This window comes from Leguminivora glycinivorella, chromosome Z (genome assembly GCF_023078275.1).
Source record: "Leguminivora glycinivorella isolate SPB_JAAS2020 chromosome Z, LegGlyc_1.1, whole genome shotgun sequence".
Classification (NCBI taxonomy): Eukaryota; Metazoa; Arthropoda; class Insecta; order Lepidoptera; family Tortricidae; genus Leguminivora; species Leguminivora glycinivorella.
The window spans coordinates 545,389-571,014 of record NC_062998.1 but is presented as its reverse complement, the minus strand read 5'-3'; the positions used below and the strand labels follow the sequence as shown (position 1 = coordinate 571,014).

The 25,626-nt window shown below is 40.3% G+C and overlaps 1 protein-coding gene across 1 annotated transcript in view; it reads left to right on the top strand.

The window, feature by feature from the left end:
* The first annotated feature begins 442 nt into the window (after window positions 1-442).
* The window catches only part of LOC125240763, a 143,677-nt gene continuing 118,493 nt past the window's right edge, over window positions 443-25,626 (top strand). Inside the window, exons 1-3 of the mRNA XM_048148827.1 lie at window positions 443-736; window positions 22,847-23,036; window positions 24,324-24,588. Coding sequence (XP_048004784.1) covers window positions 481-736; window positions 22,847-23,036; window positions 24,324-24,588 — 711 coding nt within the window. The 5' untranslated portion in view covers window positions 443-480. The remainder of the gene's footprint in view (window positions 737-22,846; window positions 23,037-24,323; window positions 24,589-25,626) is intronic.

Here is a 25,626-nt window from a genome sequence, read left to right as displayed (position 1 = left end):
TGGACGCTAATTTGTATGACAAATGATGGTATGGAATGTGGTAATTACGGATTTCGATGATTCTGATAAATGACATTATGGAAACTGACTTTATGGGAAACAAAGTTTCTGGCACTAGATTAATATAGTAAACAATGATTATGGCATAAGATGTTATGAGAAACAATATTATGATTGTTGAATAGGATGGCAAATAAAATTATGGCAAATGAAATTCTGGCAAATGGGGGTATCCCGAGTCATGGGCAATGAGCAAGGTTAATTTTATAGCCACGATTTACGATTTATAAAATTCACAAGTTTGAAGATTTTGTTTCAATAGCAATACAATCACAGTTTCCTAATTTCATTTTCGCAATAAGTTTAGTACCTAATCGAATTGTGAAATATTTATTTTATTCGTAGTAAAAGTTTCAACACTTCGATTTCTCTTCAAACAGGCATTCATATTCTTTAACAAAACAACACATTGACAGTAAAATGCAGTCGACATTATTATTGGTTTGGTTGGTCTGCTTCTGTGCGGGCTATATGAACCCTCGGCTGCAGAGGTGGCTGGATGAAACCCGGCGCAAGAGGTTCCTGCCCGCCACTCTCGGCACTTTCGATGACAGCGCCGAGCCGCTGCCGGACGCTGACCAGCCGCTGGAGTACACCTACCAGTCGCTACAGGACGCCAACCAGTCACCAGAAGGCGCCAACCAGCCGCCAGACTCTCCCAATCACAACAACACAAGTAAGGCTCGCCTCTTATTCCTACACACTTCAGAACGATCTCCGATAACGCGCCGAACAAATCTAATGTCGGTCTATTTATTGTATATGCAGAATAAACAGTATATAATTATAAGAGCAGTGTTAACTCTTCTCGCAAACGGACGCGTACCGTAACGTTTGTTGGAAGAGTTACTACTGATCTTATATTATGCCGATATCGCCGCTTAATTTGCACTTGGCAGCGACAAGTGGCATCATGGCAGTATGCATTGCCTCTAAATGTGTCGCTTAACTTCAAACTTTTTTGATTATCTTTCACATCAATATTATAATATCTTTTATTCAATTCAAATACCACCGTGCCAGATAATCCAAAAGTGCTACGGGCGTGGGATGATGTGGGCTGCAGCAGGGTTAGCACATGATTGCCGCGAGAATATGTCGCCGCGAGATAGACTACCCGTCCTTATGTCATTAATACAGAAGAAGACGTGTGATCTATCTCGCGCTGACATAATCCCGCGGCAATCATGTGCGAGGCCTGCAGAGCTGTGCTTGGCGGTCTTGTCGATCGTTCTGTGGGTGTTGACCGGGCTAGGCTTTTGGCTGTATCAGAGCCAGAGTCCGGAGCATGGTTACACGCGCTACCTTCGCCTCAATTATGTACTTTGCTCGACAGTGACTCTTTGCGGGTGTCCGTTGCTCTCCGCTTGGGCTGCGATGTATGTCAACCACATTTATGCATTTGCGGTTCCATGGTGGAGGCTAGCGGACATCATGCTTTCAGTTGCCGTCGTTGTACGGGCAGGCATCCGCGTCACCATGGCATCAACGACATCGTCCAGAGGGCACTAAAGTCGGCTGGTGTGCCGTCCGTTCTTGAGTCTTAGCCGCACGGATGGAAAGCGCCCCGATTAGTGATGTGTCGTTCCCGGGCATATTCCCCAAGCTGGAATATGCCCGGAAACGTGCCCGGGAATATGCCCCCTCAACGGAAATATAGGGGAATATTGACATATAGTATTTATACATATTTTATTTTTTAGGATTACGTCAAATATAGCTTTTTACACCGTTTAACAAGATATTAGATCATGTAACTTATACTGAAAAGTAAATTCCTATACTCTTGGGCATATTCCCATTCTTCCCGGGAATATTTCCAAAGTTGCTGGAAATATTCCCCTGATCAAAATAAAACAAATGATACAAATGTACTTGTACATACTCAATAAACAAAACTGCTAAAAATCTTCATAGTTGTTAATATTATATATATATTATAATAATTTAGGTATATAAAAATCGATACTTATGCAAGTGTCTTTAACTGACCGATTTAGTAACTCATCAACGCAGATACAAAAGTACAATAGCTAGAAATGTAATTTTTATAACAATAAATTTCATTTATAAAGTGAGGAAAAGATTTTGAAAATTTCACCCCTAAGGGGGTTAAAAGGGGATGAAAGTTTGTATGGGTCAGAAATTATTTTTTGGGTTAAGAAATTGAAACTTCGTGGACAGGGAACACTATAGATACAAATTTTAAATTTTAAAATATATTAAAATTAGTGGAAAAATCGTTTTCGGATTGCAGTCCCATAAGAGGATTAAGAAAAGGATGAAAATTTGTATGAAGGATCTAGTTTGATTTTAAGCTAACAACTTGAAACTTCTTTAAATGGTCGTTTAGTATGAAACTAGAAAAGTTATTTATATCGCATATTTAGTGTTATTCAACCCCTAAAGGCCTTAAACAGGGGGTGAAAGTTTATAGAGGGACAAATTTTGTCTCAATATAGGAAAATATTAGAAAACTTTAAAGGGTTTTTGAAAAGGTAATACCTAACGGAATACCACCGAACTCCTTTAAGGTTTTAAAATGAATACAAATTCATATGGGGTAAAACATGCAGGGTTAAGGATTGTAAAAAATTCAGGATTTTACTCGTAAAACTTCGCTAAAAGGTAGGTTGTACATTTAATATAAAAAATATAAAAATCCATGCGTACGTATACAACCAACAGCTCGTATATAAATAATCACATCATCATCCTCCTTGCGTTATCCCGGCATTCACCACAGCTCACTAGCCTGGGGTCAGCTTTGGCAACTAATCCCAAGATTTGGCGTAGGCACAAAAATCACATATGAAGTATTAAAAAAATTGAATTTAGTTTAAATAATACAGGGTGATCAAACCAAAACCGCCAGTATGGATAAGTCAAGAAACTATGAGAGACATCTGTTTTAGATGCCATGTGACATCGATTTTAAATTTAATCATAATGACATTAATTTTTTTTTCTCTCATACATCCGTACATACATACATACGTACATACATACGGAAATCGAACCTGTTCGAAGTCATGTACACAATGTTAGGTATAATTTTAGAAGATCTTGTTGAAATCATAATTTTCTTGAATGCCTAAAGAAGAGCCTCCATATGACTCTTTAATTTAAACTTGAAAACGAAATTATACATTGCGGATTTATTTTTCAATATTCCCTTCTCAGGGGAATATTTCCGGTAAGGAGGGAATATACCCGGGAATATTTCCAGTGGGAATATTCCCATTCCCGGTAATATTCACATCACTATCCCCGATGGCCTGACTTTGATCCCGTGGGAGAGTGGGCGGTGTTTGGTGTGGGACGCTACGTGTGTCAACACTTTCGCCGCTTCTCACATTGGGCGCACAACCCGCAGCGCTGGGGCTGCGGCGGAATTCCAGGCAGCGTCAAAGCGGCAGAAGTGTGCGCCCTTGGGCCCGGGGTACTTTTTTGTTCCTTTTGCGATGGAGACGGCGGGCTGCTGGGGCGCGGACGCGAAACATTTTGGGCGTGACGTGGGCCGTCGACTTAGGTTAAAGGGAGAAGACCCGCGCTCCGAATCGTTTCTGGTGCAAAGGCTGGCCATAGCGATCCAACGGGGTAATGCCGCAAGTGTTATGGGCACTTTTGTACCGGAGGCGGTGCGGAGCGGTGTTGACTAATTCCTGTTTGTAATTATTTTTAGTTCAGGTTTTTTTTGACATGAATAAATAATTTTCCTAAATAATTTAATTTCATTTTAATTTCAATTTATTTATTCAATTCAGACATCAAATGGTCCAAGAAATGTGTTAGTTAAGTCGCTTATTATCTATGTTTGTAACAAAATTAAACAAGTAATATTTAATAATTAATAATTAAAAGTGACTTCGTCCTCTGACTCATTGCCCATAACAGCGGACAATCTAGCTTATTTGCTATCATGTTTAGAATGCTGTTGCTACTGCCGCGCACTCTGTCAAGCATTGAGGTAGTTTTCTTGCGCCACACAGCATCGAAGCCATCTGTGCGCGCCTCTGCAAACATGGTCGACGCGCTGCAGAAACGCGGCAGTCTTAACCAGGGACCGGTCCGCTATCCCTTATACGGGGTTTTGTATGGGTATTTCGTTAGGCTTAACTTACCCTACCCTTTTGACGCGATACCCTTTCATTTTGCTTTTAAAGCCCTAACGAAAGCGCTTACCTAAAATAGCCGAATACCCTTTCAAAACCCTTATCATCGGCTTAGCCTAACGCCATAAGGGTAAGCCTTATATTGGGTTTTATTTGCTTTCCCTTATAGAGCATATCGTGCGAGTTTAAATCCTGTACCTCGCTCATAAAGCACACATTACTCCGAACAAAATAATAACATACGATCGTTACCTACGGCGGCACTGTGTGTTATATTTGCGCGTTTCTGTTTGATGGAAACGGCTGTAGATAAAATAAGGTTCAATTTTCAATACCAAATACTTATAGTTATGATAGGCTGCTTTTTAGGGTTCCGTAGTCAACTAGGAACCCTTATAGTTTCGCCATCTCTGTCTGTCCGTCCGTCCGTCCGTCCATCCGTCCATCCGTCCGTCCGTCCGTCCGTCCGTCCGCGGATAATCTCAGTAACCGTTAGCACTAGAAAGCTGAAGTTTGGTCCCAATATGTACATCAATCACGCCAACAAAGTGCAAAAATAATAAATTAAATAAAAAAAAAGTTTTTTAAGTTAAAGCTTTTATTTCGTCCCCAAAATGAACCAAAAAGTAGAAAATAATTTTAATAAGTTACTAATATTTTAGAGTCCCATGTTTGAAGACTGCTTGTAATGTACTCTTCTGGAGTCGTATTCTAAACACCACTTTTTGACACTATGTCAGTGGATTAAGTACTAACGGGAAGCTTATCGCAGACTAAAATAAAAGCGTGGGGCGCGGCATAAACAATTATATATATAATCGTAATGTAATGTAATATAATCGTTGAAAATTATAAAGTTATAGGTAACTTTTTATCCTCTATGCCTTGGAAAACTTCACATTGCATCATAATTATTATATGTTGAATTTTTCGCAATATTTTGGAATACTAACGCCCCACGCATTTATTTTAGTCCGCGATAAGCTTCCCATTAGTACTTAATCCACTGACATAGTGTCAAAAAGTGGTGTTTAGAATACGACTCCAGAAGAGTACATTACAAGCAGTCTTCAAACATGGGACTCTAAAATATTAGTAACTTATTAAAATTATTTTCTACTTTTTGGTTCATTTTGGGGACGAAATAAAAGCTTTAACTTAAAAAACTTTTTTTTTATTTAATTTATTTTCTAGTTTTTAGTTGTCTAACGTAGAAATGAAAACGTAAGTGGAGCGTGCGTGAATTTTATTCGATCGTATTAATTACGTAACGTGCTTTAAGAAATGGAAAGCATTTGGAAAACAGAATTATCTAAATACTTATAACGAGCGAGTTAGCCCGAGTTTTTTAAATAGTTATTAGGATTATTATAGCCTGTCAACCAAATTTTGGCAGTAGCAATGTATATCAAACTAAAGTATGGTATCCCTATGAAACGAGCAAAAACCAGCAATGTACGTCGAACAGCCACAGATATTTTTTTTTCAAGGGGCTCGCTCCTTCCTTACCAATTAGATAATGTATTAAAAAGGGACGGATATGTGCTAGTTATTTCTCTTTTTGGTAGGGTGGAGATTTCCACAGATAAGATACAAATGACACGCGAATTTCCACCGATTTTCAAAACTAGTGTTGCTAGCCCGCGATTTTTCAAATTTGCCGCATTTTTCTAGTGACAAGATTTGGTTGACGGTCTATATGTATATAGGATACTTTTGTGGGCGGCCCACATTGAGGTATATGTACTACGTACTAGAGGCGACGTTGCCAAGCGAAAACTCTGCACATGCTGACAAATGCGCGGGGTGCGGGGAGCGGTTATTTACGCGCAGAGTAGGTCTACCACCAGATGTGACACATTATTATATTCTGCCTAACGGGAATTTTACATTATAGTTAAATAAAATACGGATATTCTAGTCAAACTTATTTATTTATTTACAACTTAAACAATACAAATTAATTTTGCTGTATTTATCTTCTTCTTTAAAATATTAATACAAAATAATTGTGCTGTATTTATCTTCTTCTTCTAATATACATAATGAACACATATAGTGGTCAGTTGGTAACCAAGTTTCCTCAGCACGATTTTTTTGGACAAAGCGTATCAATTGTTCCCTTTTTTCATGACCAGGCCGAAGAAAACTGCAAAAAGTGAGCGTGCTAAAATACAATTTTACTCAAAAACTATTAACTATATATATTAAACAAATAAACGTTTTTTATGTTTTAGTAACATAATTAATGAAATAGTAAGTAGTTACTTAATAATTTTCCAAATAGAAATATTTATACTTCGCAACTCTATTAGAGGTGAAACACACTAGTAGGAACAGTGTAAATGGCACATCTGCGCGGTTAACTTTTTATAGTCTATGATTGCGTCACCAAAATGGCGGCAGTGTCGCTCCCACTCGCGAGTTTGTAGAATATTCAATCTTAAAATATTATAGACGAGTTTTTTGTTTAATTTACCGATGAAATGTCACTCCTTGGCTTTTATTTGATTTCCTCGAGTTATTAGTACAATTTTTAAGCACACAAGAAGGCATTATTCACGTGGAAAGTATGTGCATCACAGCACGTCACTGCACCGCAAGGACCTGGTAAGGACTGACAACGTTGCGGTCCATTGGACCGCAGTGGGGTGTGTAATAATTCCCTTAGCAACGTCGCCTCTAGTACGTAGTACATATACCTCAATGGCGGCCCACAACGAAAATGATCGCGAGCGAAGCGAGCGCGAAATTTTTTCCATAAATATGACGTAATCTGAACTATAAGATCGAAGCGATTACGAAAATATTACCATTCTTTGAGCGATCTGATATAAGAAGTCTGATTTACAGCACCCCAGGATGAAACTGACCACAAGCGAAGTGAGAGCGTAATTTATTCTAGAATTATTATTATTTCAACATTAGCATTAACAGTTAAACCTCACATGCTAACACTTGGATTAATTAGGTACAGTTATCTTATTCTATAGGCACAATAATGTTTTATTAATTATATTTATACTTAACTTCATCTATTTATTGAATTTAATTCTAATATTAGGTTTGAGTCTGACAAATGATAAATCTTACATGCTAACAGTCAGGTACGTTTATATTTATAACATAACTATTATAAATATGAGTGTGTAATTAATAGTTTTAGGAATGACTAAGTTGACTAGTATTTTAGAATGGCACAGTTTAAAACACAATAGGGCTCAAGGTGTGATAGAGCTTTTTGTGACTTGAGTCTCTAGGTACCGGCTTGATGCCATCAAAAGTTTTGTCTGAGGAAAAAAAAGATCCAGGGAGCTGTCGCTGGCTAGGACATCATTAATGAGCTTAAGAGCAAGGTGAAGGGGTGACGAGGAGAGAGCACGTGTGCGCGTCGGCGGGATGGCTAACAGGCCGCGGTGCCTCGCTCGCAGCTGTATGTTGCACCTACGCGGAACTCTTATTGGGACTTGTGCTAGTAGCTCTGGGTTGGTTGTAAGTCCTCGAATTAGTGTCAAGAGATATTTGACTAGATACATGTGTCTTCTAAACTCGAGGGACGTGTAGTCTATACCATGCCGAGAACGAAGAGAGTTGGGTAGAGGGACGGATATCGTCCATGTACAGTCGAGGTCAAAAATACCTTTACAGTTGAGTGTTACAAAAATACCTTTACATTTAAATAATTTTACACACTGCATGACAAAAATATGCTTCCAACACACATGACAGACTCATCTTTTCACTTATCGCACCAAAGTTCAGTTTACAATCTGTCTTCCATAGAAACATTGTCACAAATTGTGACATAATAGGTTTACATTGCATGTTACAGAATAAGATTTCCTGTAAATGTGCCGTAAATATGTTTACATTTGCAGTAACATTATAAACTTTACGTTCTTGCTTACTTTTCGTTTACTTACACCTATTGCTACATAAACATCTTTACAGATTTGATTGGTCTGTTCATAATTTGAATAATGACATCATATCGTCATAAATATCAATATCGGATTTATAATCGACTCCAAAAAAGGTCTTATTCTTGTAGGTTTAACGTGTCTGTGGTATTGCCCCTTCGGCCGCTTTCTAATAAAATAAAATAAAAAATATTTTGTTAACTGGTTTCCAATGCAGAATAGTGTTTTTTTTAACTCATTCATGTGGATATAAAAGACATGAATTAAAAACTATTTGTTATAGTTTTCACATTCAAGGTCACAAGAAATAAGAACCTCACATACGTCAGATAGCTGACAATTGTGCGTGGCATTATTAAATCCTGGATCTCAGAAATTTCTCCGACCTTACAGTGCGATTAAAATCAGTTAACTATTCGGCTTTTTTTATCAGAGATATGTATTAATCGATTAACTTTTTATTCGACTAATCGTCGATTAAAAAAATCAATCGTCAAAATTTGTCGACGATAAATTTATTCGCGATTAACGTTAATCGAAGATCTTCGATTACAACTAATTAATCGTCCGTTCCAATCGATTAAAACTAATTAATCGTCTTATTTTAATCGTTAATCGTTAGTCGTTTACTTTTTGCCCAACTCTGTTATTTCCAATGCTACCAAGGTTATGACGCTGACTGTACAGCCTTTTATTGCAAACTGTATTTTTTTGCACAATCATCAATAACTCATCGAGAAGATAATAACTAGGCCAAACACGACGAATGAAAGAGATAGGTTATTTGACAGTATGGTACTGTTTTCGGTGATTGTCATTATTCAAATTAAGAATCAAATCCCAATGAAATCTATAAAGATATTTATGTAGCAATAGGTGTAAGTAAACGTAAGTAAGCAAAGTAAGCAACAACGCAAAGTTTATAATGTTACTGCAAATGTAAACATATTTACGGCACATTCACATGAAATCTTATTCTGTAACATGCAATGTAAACCTATTATGTCGCAATTTGTGACAATGTTTCTATGGAAGACAGATTGTAAACTGAACTTTGGTGCGATAAGTGAAAAGATGAATCTGTCATGTGTGTTGGAAGCATATTTTTGTCATGCAGTGTGTAAAATTATTTAAATGTAAAGGTATTTTTGTAACACTCAACTGTAAAGGTATTTTTGACCTCGACTGTACTTTGTGGTACAAATGTCGCACAAATGACTTCTGCACCTTTTCCAATTGAAGCGTATATTGGTGTTCATGAGGGTTCCAAACGGCAGCATTCGTTTCCAACTTGCTGCGGACATACGCGTTATATCGTATCGTTATCACGTAATCTGAACGATAAGACCGAAGCGATTACGAAAATGTTTACACTCTTTGAGCGATCTGATATAAGAAGCTATTTACAGCACACTAGAATGAAAAGGATCGCGAGCGAAGCGAGCGCGAATTTTTTTTTCATAATTCTTGATTTTTCTCTTTAGTATGAGAGTGCCTTTGGCGCCCAGCTTTTGACCGGAGGTTGGGCTTTGCTTGTCTCTTTTAGTATGAGAAATCTTTCGGCTCGGCTTCCGTCTTGTAATTGCGTACGTCGGGCTTCGCCTGACTCTTTAACCATGAAGTCGCTTTCGGAGCCCGGCTCTAGACAGTAAAGGTCGAGCTTCGCTCGACTCTTAAGTTTATTACGAGGGCGCCTTCGTCGCCCGATTTAGGACCGCGTGCATCGGGCTTCACCCGACTCTTTAAGTATGAGGCCCGCCTTTGGCGCCCGGTTTAGGACCGCGTGCGTCGGGCTTCGCCCGACTCTTTAAGTATGAGAGCGCCTTCGGTGCCCGGTTTAGGACCGCGTGCGTCGGGCTTCGCCCAACTCTTTAAGTATGGGGGCGCCTTCGGCGCCCGGTTTAGAACCGCGTGCGTCGGGCTTCGCCCAACTCTAAGTATGAGAGCGCCTTCGGCGCCCGGTTTAGAACCGCGTGCGTCGGGCTTCGCCCGACTTTTTAAGTATGATGGCACCTTCAGCAGACTCTATTTTGAGACACTGGCTCTCATGACAGCTACATGTAGCACAATAGTGCTTGACAAGATTATCAAACGAATCCCAAAACAACGGTTTTATCTTGTTTAGTTCAGTAGTTCCCTTCCACCTCCGACTCCATCTTGAAACCCTGGCTGTCATGTAGCACAAGAGTGCTTGTCAAGACTATTCCAACGAGTCCAAACTCGACGGTTTTATCTTGTTTAATTTAGGAGTTCTTATAGCCACCTTCCGACTCCATCTTGAGACCCTGGCTGCCATGTAGCACAAGAGTGCTTGTCACGACTATTCAAATGACATAGTAATTACACTCATATCAAATTTTATCGAAACCGGTTAAATAGAAATGGTCAGTTATTTATACAGCCGACTGTACTTATCATAACAATTCATTGACATCCAACATACATAATTATGTATGCAAAGCTTCAGCTCAATTTGAATTCGGGAAGTTGGTCAAACTTAGATCTAAAGTTTTGTTTCGGAATCGGGTAGTGGTTGATTCATTTTATCGCTGACTGTACTTTTTTTCCACGAGCAACTAATACTCATCAAGACCTTTCTAAAAACCCCAAACATAGTAAGTTTACGCTATTTTATCACAGAGTACTCATAAGCATCTCCAGTCTCCATCATCAGATCAGCTTCAAGTTACCATAATATTGCATTGTCATCGGGTTTTGATATGTGTGCCAAGTTTCAGCTTAATCAGAAATCGGGAAGTGGGCCAAATTTAGCTTCTACGTTTTGATGGACACTAACATACTAACAAGTGAAGTAGAATAAAATCTTTTAAAAAAACCGGCCAAGAGCGTGTCGGGCCACGCTCAGTGTAGGGTTCCGTAGTTTTCCGTATTTTTCTCAAAAACTACTCAACCTATCAAGTTCAAAATAATTTTCCTAGAAAGTCTTTATAAAGTTCTACATTTGTGATTTTTTTCATATTTTTTAAACATATGGTTCAAAAGTTAGAGGGGGGGGGGACGCACTTTTTTTCCTTTAGGAGCGATTATTTCCGAAAATATTAATATTATCAAAAAACGATCTTAGTAAACCCTTATTAATTTTGAAATACCTATCCAACAATATATCACACGTTGGGGTTAGAATGAAAAAAAATATCAGCCCCCACTTTACATGTAGGGGGGGTACCCTAAAAAAACATGTTTTTCCATTTTTTATTTTTGCACTTTGTTGGCGTGATTGATATACATATTGGTACCAAATTTCAGCTTTCTAGTGCTAACCGTTACTGAGATTATCCGCGGACGGACGGACGGACGGACAGACAGACATGGCGAAACTATAAGGGTTCCTAGTTGACTACGGAACCCTAAAAATGGAAAAAAATGTTTTATTAGGGTACCCCCCCTACATGTAAAGTGGGGGCTGATATTTTTTTTTCATTCCAACCCCAACGTGTGATATATTGTTGGATAGGTATTTAAAAATGAATAAGGGTTTATTAACACTTTCGCTACCAAGAACCCGACTGTCGGGCACACCGCTCGTAGAAGCGTAGCCGATTACATGGGGAAACCCGTATGTAGCGAAAATGTCGTAGCGCCGCGTAGAGCCCGGTTTCGAAAGTGTTAAGATTGTTTTTTGATAATATTTTCGGAAATAATCGCTCCTAAAGGAAAAAAAGTGCGTCCCCCCCCCTCTAACTTTTGAACCATAAGTTTAAAAAATATGAAAAAAATCACAAAAGTAGAACTTTGTAAAGACTTTCTAGGAAAATTGTTTTGAACTTGATAGGTTCAGTAGTTTTTGAGAAAAATATGGAAAACTTCGGAACCCTACACTGAGCGTGGCCCGACACGCTCTTGCCCGGTTGTTTTTATCGGAGTTGTCTTGATGAGTACCCGAAGTATACCTGATGCTGCTGACCCTGGCTGCACCTAGGGGAACTCGGGTTTAGTGTAATACAGGCAAACGCTGTTTTCGTCATCGGACTTGTCTTGATCAGTACTCGAGTGAGCAGTACCCGAAGTCCAGTTGATGCTGAACCCTAGCTGCACCTAGGGGAACTCGGGTTTAGTGTAACACAGGCAAACGCTGTTTTCGTCATCGGACTTGTCTTGATGAGTACTCGAGTGAGCAGTACCCGAAATCCAGCTGATGCTGAACCCTGGCTGCACCTAGGGGAACTCGGGTTTAGTGTAACTCAGGCAAACGCTGTTTTCGTCATCGGACTTGTCTTGATGAGTACTCGAGTGAGCAGTACCCGAAGTGTAGCTGATGCTGAACTCTGTTTGCACCTAGGGGAACCCGGGTTTAGTGTAACACAGGCAAACGCTGTTTTCGTCATTGGACTTGTCTTAATGAGTATTTGGGTGTGCTGTAGCCTGTACCCAAGATAGAGCTGATGCTGAAACCTGGCTGTACCTAGGGGAATTCGGGTTTGGTGTAACATAGGCAAACGCTGTTTGCGTCATCGGACTTGTCTTGACGAGGACTTGGGTGCGCAATAGCCAAGACAGCGCTGTAGCTGAGCCCTGGCGGTAACTCTGGTTTCGGTGCATTATAATATAATATAGAAATATTTCATGCAATGTCAAGTTAGGCATAAAACATAATATTAACTGAACAAAAATCCTACCAGAAGTGAATATTAAAATCAAGTGAGTGCGGAGCTAGTCTCCACCGAGATAAGACGTGTCCACGCAGTGCGCAGCGCAAATCCAGTATACTAAGACCCCTTCCTTACGGCGTTTACCCAGACCTCTGGCGTCTAGTTACGCTGGACGCTTCGGAACGCCGTCCTACAGCAAGACCCCTCGCTTACGGCGAAGACACGGGCGGCCAGCGTCTCGCACAACGGGTTCTTGGATCTACGCGTAATTATACCCATATTTTCTACTTTTCTCTAACTTGCTTTGACAAATAAACATTAAAATGGCAATTAATTGTGCCGGCTGTCCTAAAGCTATAACATCCCCACAAAAGTTGACTTGCTCTGTATGCAAGGACAACTACCATCCAGAATGTGTATGTAAAGACTACCGCAGTTCATCTAAGAGTGCGATTAGCAGCTGGATATGCCCAAGTTGCCAAAGCAAAGTACCTAAAACCGACAACTCCAACACACCGGTTCGATTTAATATCGTCGCCATAGACACGTCGAAAGTGAGCCTGCGTCCGCAGAATCGCGAGTCGGAAAAGCGATCACAGGATCTGGCGCCCTCCCGCGACAATGACGCGCTAGCGGGACTCACCAGAGAGATCAAGTTGTTACGCGACGACATAGCAGAGGTAAAGAAATCACTTAGTAGCTTATCAAACTCTGTGGAAACCTGTGTAGCCCGCTTAGATGAATACGACGCCAGGCTCGCCAGCTCAAATGTTCGAATTCAGGCTCTGGAAGATAAGGAGCTAGAGAACTCTCTACTTCGTCAGAAAGTCACCCTACTAGAGGAGCAAATTAACACTCAGGCGCAAAACATGGTGCAGAATGAAATTGAAATCCAAGGTATTAATGAGCATGCGCATGAAAATCTATTTCATATAGTAAGTGTGGCAGCCTCTAAAATCGGAATCGAGCTGACAGAATTGGACGTGGATGACATAGCGCGCGTCGGACCCCGCCGAGGCGCTGCCACCCAGAACTTGGAGTCTTCTCTGCCACGGCCGGTCGTCCTCCGCTTTGTACGACACATGAAACGCCAAGATTTTCTTAAAGCGGCTAAGTCCAGGCGAAATATTACTTCTGCAGACTTAGAAGTAGAGGGCCGTAGTAATAAATTATACTTCAATGAGAGGCTTACGAAAGAAAACAGGCACTTATTTCGTCAGGCTAGACAGCAAAAGACAGCACAGGGCTACAAATACTGCTGGACCTCAAAAGGACGCATCTTTATGCGCAAGAGAGAAGGCGGTCCTGCCATCGAGATACGAGGACCTGCAGATCTTGATAAAATACCGGATCATGACTCACGCCCCTCTAATTGCATTCCACCAGATTCTGAGGTTCCTGATAGCGATGATGTACCTTGCGATCTACCTGCGGCGAGTGACACCTCGGCAAATGGGACTTTTCGTGTCAATATTAGTTGATAGTCTTTGTTACCGTTTGGTGTTGTTTTTAGAATCATTTAGCTTTAACCTAGTTAGATATTACTTATTAATTTGTATAAACTTTAACGCATCAACCATTTACACACACTATCCACGCACCTTTTCGTACTCGCACACTCCCTCACATACCCATGCAACAAATAAAAGTTTATATGGAGAAAGTATACCGACTCCAAAGGTGAACCACACTACAGAATCACTATCGTTATGGCCTGGTCTTGAAGTTTTATATTTTCTTATATATTTAAACAGCTATAGCAACACATGAAATAAGCGCTGATATAGATCTAGCTGTTGCCATAAACTGTCAAAGACTTGGATCTTTGGAAGATATTGAGTCATATTTTGCAAATGACGGCTCTCTTAAATGTATGACCCTCAACATTAGAAGTCTTCAACGAAACTTTGACGCAGTCGAAGTAGCACTAAAACGAACAAACACAGTTTTTGAGGTTATCATACTCACGGAATGTTGGCTAAATGAGCACTCAGTGATCAATCGCCTTCCAGGTTATAATTCCTATCACACGACACGACCAAGTATATCAATAAAAGCGGAGATGTAGTAAAATATGTAAGGGAACATCTTAATGCCGTGGTTTCGGAACCATGTGTTGATGACGCCAATTGCCTCTCGGTCTCTATTTCTGATCAATTCAGATTTTTTGCAATTTACCGTTCCCCGTCCTTCCACAACATACAACCATTCCTTTACTCTCTTGATGTGGTGCTAGGTGATGCCAAAGGGTTTAAAAACGTGTTGGTGGTCGGCGACATAAATATCGACATTACCGATTCTTTAAATAATCTATCCACTGACTATCTGCACTTAATGGCTATGCATGAGTTTCTTCCTGATATTACTATTCCAACAAGAGATAACTCGTGTTTAGACCATATCTTTATAAAATCTAAATCGCGTACACTTGGTGCGGTTTGTCAGTGTTCTATCACAGATCATGATATCGGCATGGCTTCAGTTTCGTATCCTGATAAAATAACCACCCAACGGTCACGTTGGCGAACAAAGACTGATTTTGCAGCGGCAGCATTGGAGTTGCGTTCGGCGGATTGGTCCAAGGTAATGAAATCTGTAAATGTGAACGAGGCGCTTTCACACTTCGACCAAGTCATTGCTGTAACTCTAAATAATAATACCAGTCGGGTGAAATTGAGCCGCTCTCAATTCAATCTAAAGCCTTGGATCACTCCTGGTTTAATCAGGTTTATGAGGCACCAGTGGCGGAGCGTCGATACAACTCGATTCCCAACGGGTTCCCTAAAATTCTCTAGTATCTGTAGAAGTCCATACAAAACAGATTCCAAAAACCCCTCCGGCTTTACCAACGAAAATTTTCACGCCCCGCCACTGTGAGGCACAGGGATAAGCTGCACAGTAAAGCTCGAGCTGCTCCAAACGATATAAGCCTTCAGGTTGCTTATAAGCGTTATAGGAATTTCTTTGACAGTCTCCTGTATAAACTTAAAAACGATTATCAGAGGAAACTATTAATGGAGGCCAGGGACAATCCAAAAAAATTATGGAAGTCCATTAAAAATCTCTGCCATTTTCGTAATCCTAATGACTTCGCTGATAAACTCACTACATTATCTTCCACTCCGAAAGAGTCTCTTAATATTTGTAACCAACATTTCGTGACGGTGGGTAAAAAGGTGGCTGTTGAAATTCTCAATAAGCTATTAGAAACCGAATCTTCTTTAGCCTCCAAAATAAAATTGAGTCATTCACCAGCCCACTCCCTGTTCCTCAGCCCAACTGATGTCAATAAAAGTTTGTAAAATTATATCTGATCTTAAATCGGATAGTGCTCCAGGCTCAGATTCTGTCAAACCACTTTTCGTCAAAGAAATTAGGGATATTATCATTGAACCGATAACGTACATTTGCAATCTGAGTTTGATCTCTGGGTGTTTCCCAGATAGCTTGAATTTGGCCCAGGTATCTCCCATTCACAAAAACGGCTCTGAAACAAATCCCAATAATTACCGTCCTATATCCTTACTCAGTGTTTTTTTAAAAATTTTGGAAAAAATTGTTAACACTCGTCTTACAAGCTTTCTCGATAAAAATAATATTCTCTCTCTCTCATTTTTAACTATTTGTTTGCAGAAAAACATTGAATTAGTTTCATATTTTAATTTGACATATTTATTTATTGATTGACATCACCATGTCAATCAATATTCTTTCTAAGTTTTAAACTGACTAAAGAGTTAATTATCTATACTTTTAATGTAGGTTTATTAGTTTTAGACCATATTTTATAATTGGCTAGCGATAATTTTTAAATTTTAAATTTAGTTTCTTAAATTCTCAAACATAGGTATACAAGCGGCCCTCACGTCCTCTTCACGTCCTCTCCTCTTTCGGCGAGCTGCGGACCGTGTATCTCTGCTTTCCAAGCGGCCTGAACGTGTGACCTCGTGAGCTGGCCTGTCTGCTGGGGGCTCCATACGACCAGCAGCGTTCGTATGGAGCCCCCAGCAGACAGGCCAGCTGTGCCTGGCGCTCGGGCGTGTGGGCTCCCTGCGAACGCTGCTGGTCGCTCGAACACGCAGGCTGCATCACCGCGCTGAGGCGTGGATCTGCGCGCCGCGCACGCTTGCCGCTGCGCGCTGGTGCTCCGTGTCATCCTAACCGCTGCACGCCATTACTCAGAGTCTTCCCACCCGTTGCGTGCCACTGCTTCGGAACACTATTTCGGTGTTCGTGCCCGCTGCGAGCCGCTGCTTCGGGACTTCGGAAAATTACCTGACTTATTTTCACATACCTCATGTCATATCACCAATTGAAGAGCCGTATAATAAACTTACCTACCCCTCATTTTAGTATTTTATACAATCGTGATACAATACAAAGCTTTTCAGACGAGTACCATGTTTAGGCCACGAAGCTCGCTGCACTGGCCTAATAGTACGGTACGAGAGTGAAAAGCTTAATTATATCACTATTGTATACAATACTTTTTCTACGAGTCATCATCTTCATCATCAATGGACGGAAATATCATCATTCATGCAAGTTAAAATTAATGTTAATAGAGTCGTTCACCGTTGTATCAACATCGAATTACCTAGCAACCAATTGTTTGTAATAACCGTCTCTGATTAGCCGATAACGCGACAGATAAAAAAAAATGTGTTTTAGATGCAGGAAAATTTGCCAGGTATCGCAAATTAGTATAGAAATTGTATGAAGTTCTATTTTTGAAATTATTACAGTTAACTAAAGTCAACTATAATGAGCTTATTATAATTGAGTCGGAACTGCCATAGAGTATCCAACACTGAAAAGTTAGCACTTATAGTTTAGTCTGTGGTGTCCTAATTGACAGTCGACAAGTAGAAAAACTTATTTTCATTTCATTTCACTTTTCAAATTCTCTTCACCCCTAGGACAGCGGTTACGCACTCTTGCAAAAGACTATTGTAAGAGTACGTAACGCTACAAACGCAAGGAGGACGATGATGATAAGATAGCAACACAAATGAATTATCGTATACCGTTAAGGTTTGAGGAGTTTCCTCAATTCCTCATGGATCCGATTATAAGAAATCGAAGCTAGACAAAATTTGACTTGAAAACTCAATATTCTTAACAAACAAATAAATGTCACTGTTCTGAACTTAAATGCATGCTATTCTTATAAATATACCAAAGTCACTATAAGTGTGCCGTTCAGATTTAAGAAGTTCCGTTCTGATCTTCATCAGCAGTTCTACTGCACCAGATGTCACTGTTCTGGACGTAAGTGCATGCTGTTCTTATTAAAATACCAAAGTCACTATAAGTGTGCCGTTCAGATTTGAGGAGTTCGGTTCTGACCATCATCATCAGCAGTTCCACTGCACCAAATGTCACTGTTCCGTACATAAATGCATGCTGTTCCTAACACAAAAAAATTACCATATGTGTGCCTTTCAGATTTGAGGAGTTCCCTCGATTTCTCCAGGATCCCATCATCAGAACTGGGTTCTGAGAAAAATGGGACCAATATCTGTATGCATATACATTCAATCAAAAAAAAATTTCAAAATCGGTCCAGTAACGACGGAGATATCGTGGAACAAACATAAAAAAAACATACAAACGAATTGAGAACCGCCCTTCCTTGAGAGATTTGAGGCGGCGGTTAAAAAACAAGCGGAACAATACGAACATTTTGTCGCCATTTCATTATTTTTCAGACACAGCCTAATCTGGCAATCAGTCACAATTTAAAATAGTGTAAAACCCCGGTTCATTTTATGTTTGACGCAGCAACAAGCCAAGCAAAAGCAATATTTGCTTTTTGTCCATTATTATTTACTAGACGTGCCCGCGCGGCTTCGCTCGCGCAAGTGATCGATATCCTAATAAGGCCCTGGTTTCTCTGGCCCGTCACACGCGACCGGCGGTACGTAAGTACCTATTGATATTATCCAAAAAAAGAGACAATCAAACGATATTTGTATAAAACCGGCAAAAAGAAAGTGCAATTTTTTAACTTGGTGCTTAAAAACTTGCAGTGCAGTAAAAAAAAATTACATCGTATATAAAATACTTCACAAAAGTACAATTCATCATTATCTTTAGTGAAATCATTTCATTTTCCATATCAAGATGCCACCCGCCGTCCGTTGCTATTCTACAAATCGAATACTGACCGTCGCGTGCGGCGTGTGACCTTCGCCCGTCGACCTACCCGCCGCCGGCGACGTTTCAGAGAAACCACCCTCAAACATTTCCGAACAATACGTTCGAACGTCGTCGCCCACTTGCGTCGGTTGCCGGCCGCCGGCGGCGGGTGGTCAGAGAAAACCAGGGCCTAACACTTTCACTGTCCTTGCACCCAATGTGGAATCACGATTATCCTCAATTTCAATTAGGGAATGCAATCGGTAAATAGTTTGTATGAAAATAACTTGTTATTTACCGGTGTCTCGGTAATTCCCATACAATTATTTACCTGTTTACATGCCCTAATTTCAATGTCTATTTTACCCTATTTAACCCACGGTTCTTAACTGAAGAGTGTACCCTAATATACTTGTATTAGGGTACACTTTTCAGTTAAGAACCGTGAACGTGATTTATCTACTTACAATTCTAGGCATCGCCAAACCAAAATTCGTCACATAAATTTTCGGCTTTAGGCATGTTTATTCCACAGTTGACACTTGACTTGACAGTAACGACACGACAGAACAAAATAGGCCTTTTATTTCCTGTCACTTCGAACAAAATAAACAGCTATACTACTGCAGGTGAACCAACATAACAAACTCACAAAACATAATAAACTTTCATCTACTTGAACTTCAATACTCGCGAAACGAAAGACCGGGTAAGTGCCGATTGGATCCCGAAGATAGCCGAAGTCTTGAAATGGTGAAGTTTATGAAATTTTCGTTAGCTAATTGTAAAATAAATACGCAGCGTAAGCGGCAGTTTTCATATACATTTTCTATTCCTATATTTAGACAATAGATTTAAATAGTTTTCTATTACGATACTTGCGTTAGTTGCGTTGTATCCGAGAAACGTGGTCCAAAAGTTCTTAAAATTTGTAAGGCGCCATCTCGTTTCTTCTCTCGTTTTTTATCCCTTTCTGGTTTTTCGTTTTTATATAAGTAGATGAGTTTTTGCATGCACAGCCGAACGCACAAACGCTCACGAAACGAAACGCTCGTAGATATCCTATCTCTATCACTCTTGCGTATTGGCGGCGTTTCGTTTTCGTTTCGCGTCGTACACTGAGAGAAATTTGCATTGTAAATTTAACAAGTTCGACTTGTTGCGGGTTTATCCGTTTGAAACAAAAGTATTTTAGTAAACGGAATAAATCACAATGTTGATGATACAAGTTGAATTTGTTCGAACAACAAGGTGAAACTTGTTAAAAGATATTTGATTAAATCAGCCAAACATATGTTTAAAACAATATGAGTCATGTTGCTTTTATAAAATCGACTTGTTGATTCAAAATATTGGTTCAAATAAAATGAAACTTGTAGAATGTACTAGTTACACTTAACAAAATCTAACTTGTTGTTTGAACCAAAGAGCACGTAGGCGCTATTTTAACCAAAAAACTTGTTGAATGAACATGAAAACTGGTTGTTTTTTCTCTCAGTGTAGAAATGCCATTCGGCTACGCGGCCTGCTAACTGTTTGTCTGGGTGCCCTCTATTTCGCCTATCATTAATTCGCATAATTAGAATTCGCATAACAGATTTGGCATAACATAACATTGAATAAGCATAATATTAAAAATGCATAATTCTTATTTCGCATAACAATGAATCTGAATAATTGAAATTTGCATACTATTATTTCGTATAACTTTAATTATTCTAAAATGAATTGCCATACTTACTAACTGTATGGAGCAAGCGATTGGATCAATCAGGGGCTGATTTTCAAATTTCGAGCGCTCGATTTTGAGTGTTTAATTTTATACTGTCTCACTTATTAAGCATGAAAAAAATAGGGGTAAGTAAGGTACAGCGGGGCAAATCTCGAGTGGGGGGCAAATGTAACTGGTCAATTTCTTCCATGTTTTACAATGTTTGCATTATTAAAAAAAACTGTTTATTTTTAAGAAACATACATGCATTTATGAACTTATTTGCTAATCTTAAATTAAAAAGATTATTTGAGTAAAGGAGTGTTTATTTTATTTATACATTACTAAGTGTTTTTCAGAAAATAGAGTGTCTACCAGTTATGTAGTATGCGTGTTCAGTGGGTACATGGAATAATGGAAATAGTGTAATAATTTAAAAAATGGATTAGTTACAATTGCCTTTTAGTCTAGATTTGCCCCACTGTACCTTACTAAAGAAATTTAAAATGGATAGTATTTAAATAGGTAATATTATTTCATCGTTCAGATTTTCAAAGATCGCACGTGTCAATACTGATACACGAGCAAGCGGAAGATTCCAATATTGAACCGCGAGCGTAGCGAGTGGTTCAAAAAGTGGAATCTTGAGCGTTGCGAGGGTTTCAAGGCACATTAACCTTCGTACGGCACGTTAAACATTGCCACCGAGTTTGAAAACCAAAATTTTCACCACCCCAACATGAACAAAATACTGGCTATAAAACATCAAACTAAATCAAATCCATCGATTACTTCAATATTTATGATTCAAAATCATCATTTATAGGTAAAATTCTATCAGCTAGCTAAGACATCAAGTTAAAATTTGTATGAAATTACTTTGCACTCTTAAGGATAAAATGCAATTTTCCTATCTGTTTTCGAACAGAAAAGTAAGCCGTTACCCGTTAGTGTGGTGAAAATATAATTTTCTTGTATGCCATTTAAACATTCTACGAAACAAAGTTATGCTTATTATACTTATACCAATTCATCGTTATAACAATTTACATTATGCGCATTAGCATTATACGAAATCTGTTATGCGAAATAATGATATGCGTATTAAACGTTATGCGTAATAAACGGTATGCCAATTCATATTAGGAGTATTCAGTTATGCGAATTAATATAGACCCTAGTTTATGTCTGTTGCGGGAACTTCGTACTGCCGTTCGTACCATGTGCTACCATTTTATGAAATATAAAAGAACGCAGATGTGTAATAGTGAATAATTATCTAGAATCTGTAGAGTCTGTAGTGGTATTTAGTTCATTGATTAGTTTAGAATATTTAGTTGGTAATTTAACTTAGTAAACGTAAGTAAAAATGCACAGTTTAGTTATTAGTTACTAAAATGATTTTTATTGAGATGCTATCACAATCATCATCCTCCTTGCGTTATCCCGGCATCGGCATTCGCCACGGCTCATGGGAGCCTGGGGTCCGCTTTGGAAACTACTACCAAGATTTGGCGTAGGCACTAGTTTTATGAAAGCGACTGCCATCTGACCTTCCAACCCGAAGGGTAACTAGGCCTTATTATAATTTAATTATAATATTATAATTTGTTGCAAAACAAATTCACCACAGTACTGGTACCGGTACCATTGTCTATAATAGACATGTCCCATTCCCATCCCTACTGCTAATCATAAAGGCGCGCCATTATTTGAAACGACCAATGGCAGCACCGTGCGCGCCCGCCTCACCCCGCAAGGATTGGTGATTTGCGTCTCGAACAATATCGCTTGCATTTGGCTTCTAGTGGGGTGTTCTGTGGCCACGGCTCATGGGAGCCTGGGGTCCGCTTTGACAACTAATCCCAAGATTTGGCGTAGGCACTAAGTTCTTACGAAAGCGACTGCCATCTGACCTTTCCAACCCGAAGGGTAACTAGGCCTTATTGGAATTAGTCTAGTTTCCTCACGATGTTTTCCTTCACCGAAAAGCGACTGGAAAATATGAAATGACATTTCGCACATAAGTTCTGAAAACTCATTGGTACGAGCCGGGGTTCGAACCCGCGACCTCCGGAATGAAAGTCGCACGCTCTTACCGCTAGGCCACCAGCGCTTCTAGCGTTTGATGAATAATACAATTTCTAATTGTAAGTTATAGTTATAGTTGTAGTAGGTATATATATGCATTCTTGTTAATGTCTGTTCCTTTATCTTTAGGTTTTAATAATAGTATTGAAAAAAAAAAGTTTTATCGGCATATAATGGCTCTTGGAAACCGTGTTGCAGACTTCTGCCCGATGCCGGTGATGCAGCAGCAGGGGGCCACGCTGGTGGAGGACGCGGACCTCTACCCGTGGGCGGCGAGGGTGATACACACCAACTGGCACGAATATGCCAAAACAAACATTCCGATGATATGCACGGCGTTTGGGATTCAACACAGAATATACATAACGGCTGCTAGATGTGTCTACGCGTAAGTAACATAATATTTATTAGACTTATATTGACCGGGATATAGACCGTGATTACCTTTTTGATTTTTGTCGAGCTCTCGATATTTCGACGCAGTTGCATGCATCATGATCACGGAAAACCGTGAACTGTTTTCCGACGCAGTTGCATGCATCATGATCACGGAAAACCGTGAACCGTTTTCCGTGATCATGATGCATGCAACTGCGTCGAAATATCGGGAGCTCGACAAAAATCAAAAAGGTAATCACGGTCTATATCCCGGTCAATATAAGTCTAATGAAAATAACCGTGAATCATTCAAAACTCTTATAATATTTATTATTATTCTGCCACAAAACATATCGCGTAATAGTACATTATGGTACAAGTGTTGTAATGGTATTGAGGGACTTACAATACCACGATAAACACTTTAGGGAATTAAACATGGCTTAAATGTATATTCAAAACAACCATTAAATATCAAAGTAAGAGGAACAAATTAAAACTAAACTAAACCTAAATTAACCTAAGAGGGACTACAGATGTCTCCCAAGTCACTGCCAGTAACAGTACCTGCACGGGTAGCATGGTCGCGTGATAGACGATAAAATATCAGGCCGTGCCTATCGCACTATTAGTAAGTGCGATAGGGACGGCCATCTATGTTTTATCATTTATCGGGCGACCATAATTGCCTGCCTGATGTGCCCATAAGACTGACCGCGTTTCGCTGAGCGAGGAACGATCAGCCTTTGTGCGTTTTCACATTATCCGATCCGATATCGGATGTAGGGCCGATATCCCATACATTTAAGCCGCCATCTTTGATCTGTGCCTTTGAAATCCTTCCGACATCCGATATCGGATCGGATAATGTGAAAACGCACTTACGGTCACCAGTGGACTTAATTAAAAGATATTTGAGCCGCTGAAATAATTTTAAGGTGTCCGCAGTCCGAACCCCATAGACCCAAAGTTTCCGGCAAAGGATGCAAAAACCTAACCGTCGCCTAGAAATGCGTATTGCAGCCTGCCGCTAGGTGATTATTATTAAATCTAGGGCCTGATGCAGAGGCTGTAACCTTGGGAGGGGGCGCGGATAGTCCGACGCCTCCGTGTTTGCCCCCTGACTATCGGCAGCCTGGGCCCTGTCCCGCTGCTAGTGGCACCTGACGCTGATGGTTTATACTCGCATGTAGGGATACATCAACCTCTAAGGTTTTATTTCCACCGGAGACTTTATAATGCTCCGACACGCATTTGACGGTTTATTTTTCTAACACAGATTTATATTTCTTTCCAGAGCCAAACCCGCTCACATGCATCTAAGGTTTGGTAAATGGTCGACGAAGGTCTCAGTAAAAGCATGTGTGACACCTCGTCACTCCACCAAACAATTGTTTGACGACATCGGTTTTATCGTGACTTGGATAAGTATTGCTGGCGGTGAAGCCGCACCCAGAGAAAACTTCGTGCCGCAGCCGAGTAAGCCGCGCACCGGCGAGAGCTACTGGTTCCAGGACTGGGTGCCATACGACAACTACAAGGTCATAGGATACATCGCGGAGGTAAGCTTTCCTCGTGATTACATTATATACGTGCGAGCCATTTCAAAATGGACAAGTATTTTAAGACGAAGCAACGTTAGGGTCCCCCCACATCTAGCGTCTCGCGAACGTCGTCGCCCCTCCAACGCCCGCGCGGCGTCGACGCCGCGCTCCCGCAGCGCCGACGCGACGTTGCGGCGCCTATCGAACGTCGACGTCGCAGTGGCGTCCGCGCGGCGTCGTCGCAGCGCCAACGCCGCGCCCGCGCAGCGCCTCCGCGATGCCAGCGGCGACCAACGTCCAGCTAGGCCTTACAATACCGGGATCCCAGTATCTCGGGATTTTTGGGGTAGATTTCAAAACCGGTATTTAATATTGTAATACCGGATTCCCGGTATTTTTAGTAACTAACAAATTATGGCAAATAAACGTAATCTACTCATCAAAAACCTTAAATTTCTGCATCATGCGGTCGCTAGACGCGTAAATATTGCTTTTTGCTCCCGTTTCTTCGACACATTCTCTGTTTAGTGTTTTTACAATATTTCTATGAAATGACAGTTTTTCCGATAATTACCTAGATTAGATAAAGATACGTGTCAAGAGCATTCATTGAGGAGGGCCTGCCGTGAACCTTTTGACACATTTGTCGCACTTGGGAATCGTAAGTGTGACAAGGAAGCAATACGTCAAACGTAGTTGATACAACACAGGCCACAGACCCTCTGTAAACAAGTCGCCTTGATGCACCTACATTATAGAAATAACTTTTCAAAAAATTGGTTAAGGCATACGAACTAACGTATAAGCTACTTTTGGTTTACTGCCACTGACGTCGAGGAGGCGCGGCGCTAACGCGGCGTCGACGCCGCGCGGACGTTACTGCGACGTCGACGTTCGAGAGGCGTCGCAACGTCGCGTCGGCGCTGCGGAAGCGCGGCGTTGACGCCGCGCAGGCGTTGGAGAGGCGACGACGTTCGCGAGACGCTAGATGTGGGGGACCCTTAATTTACCGCAGGCATTGCGATTTATCTCAGTAAATACAAAAGCTATCAAAAT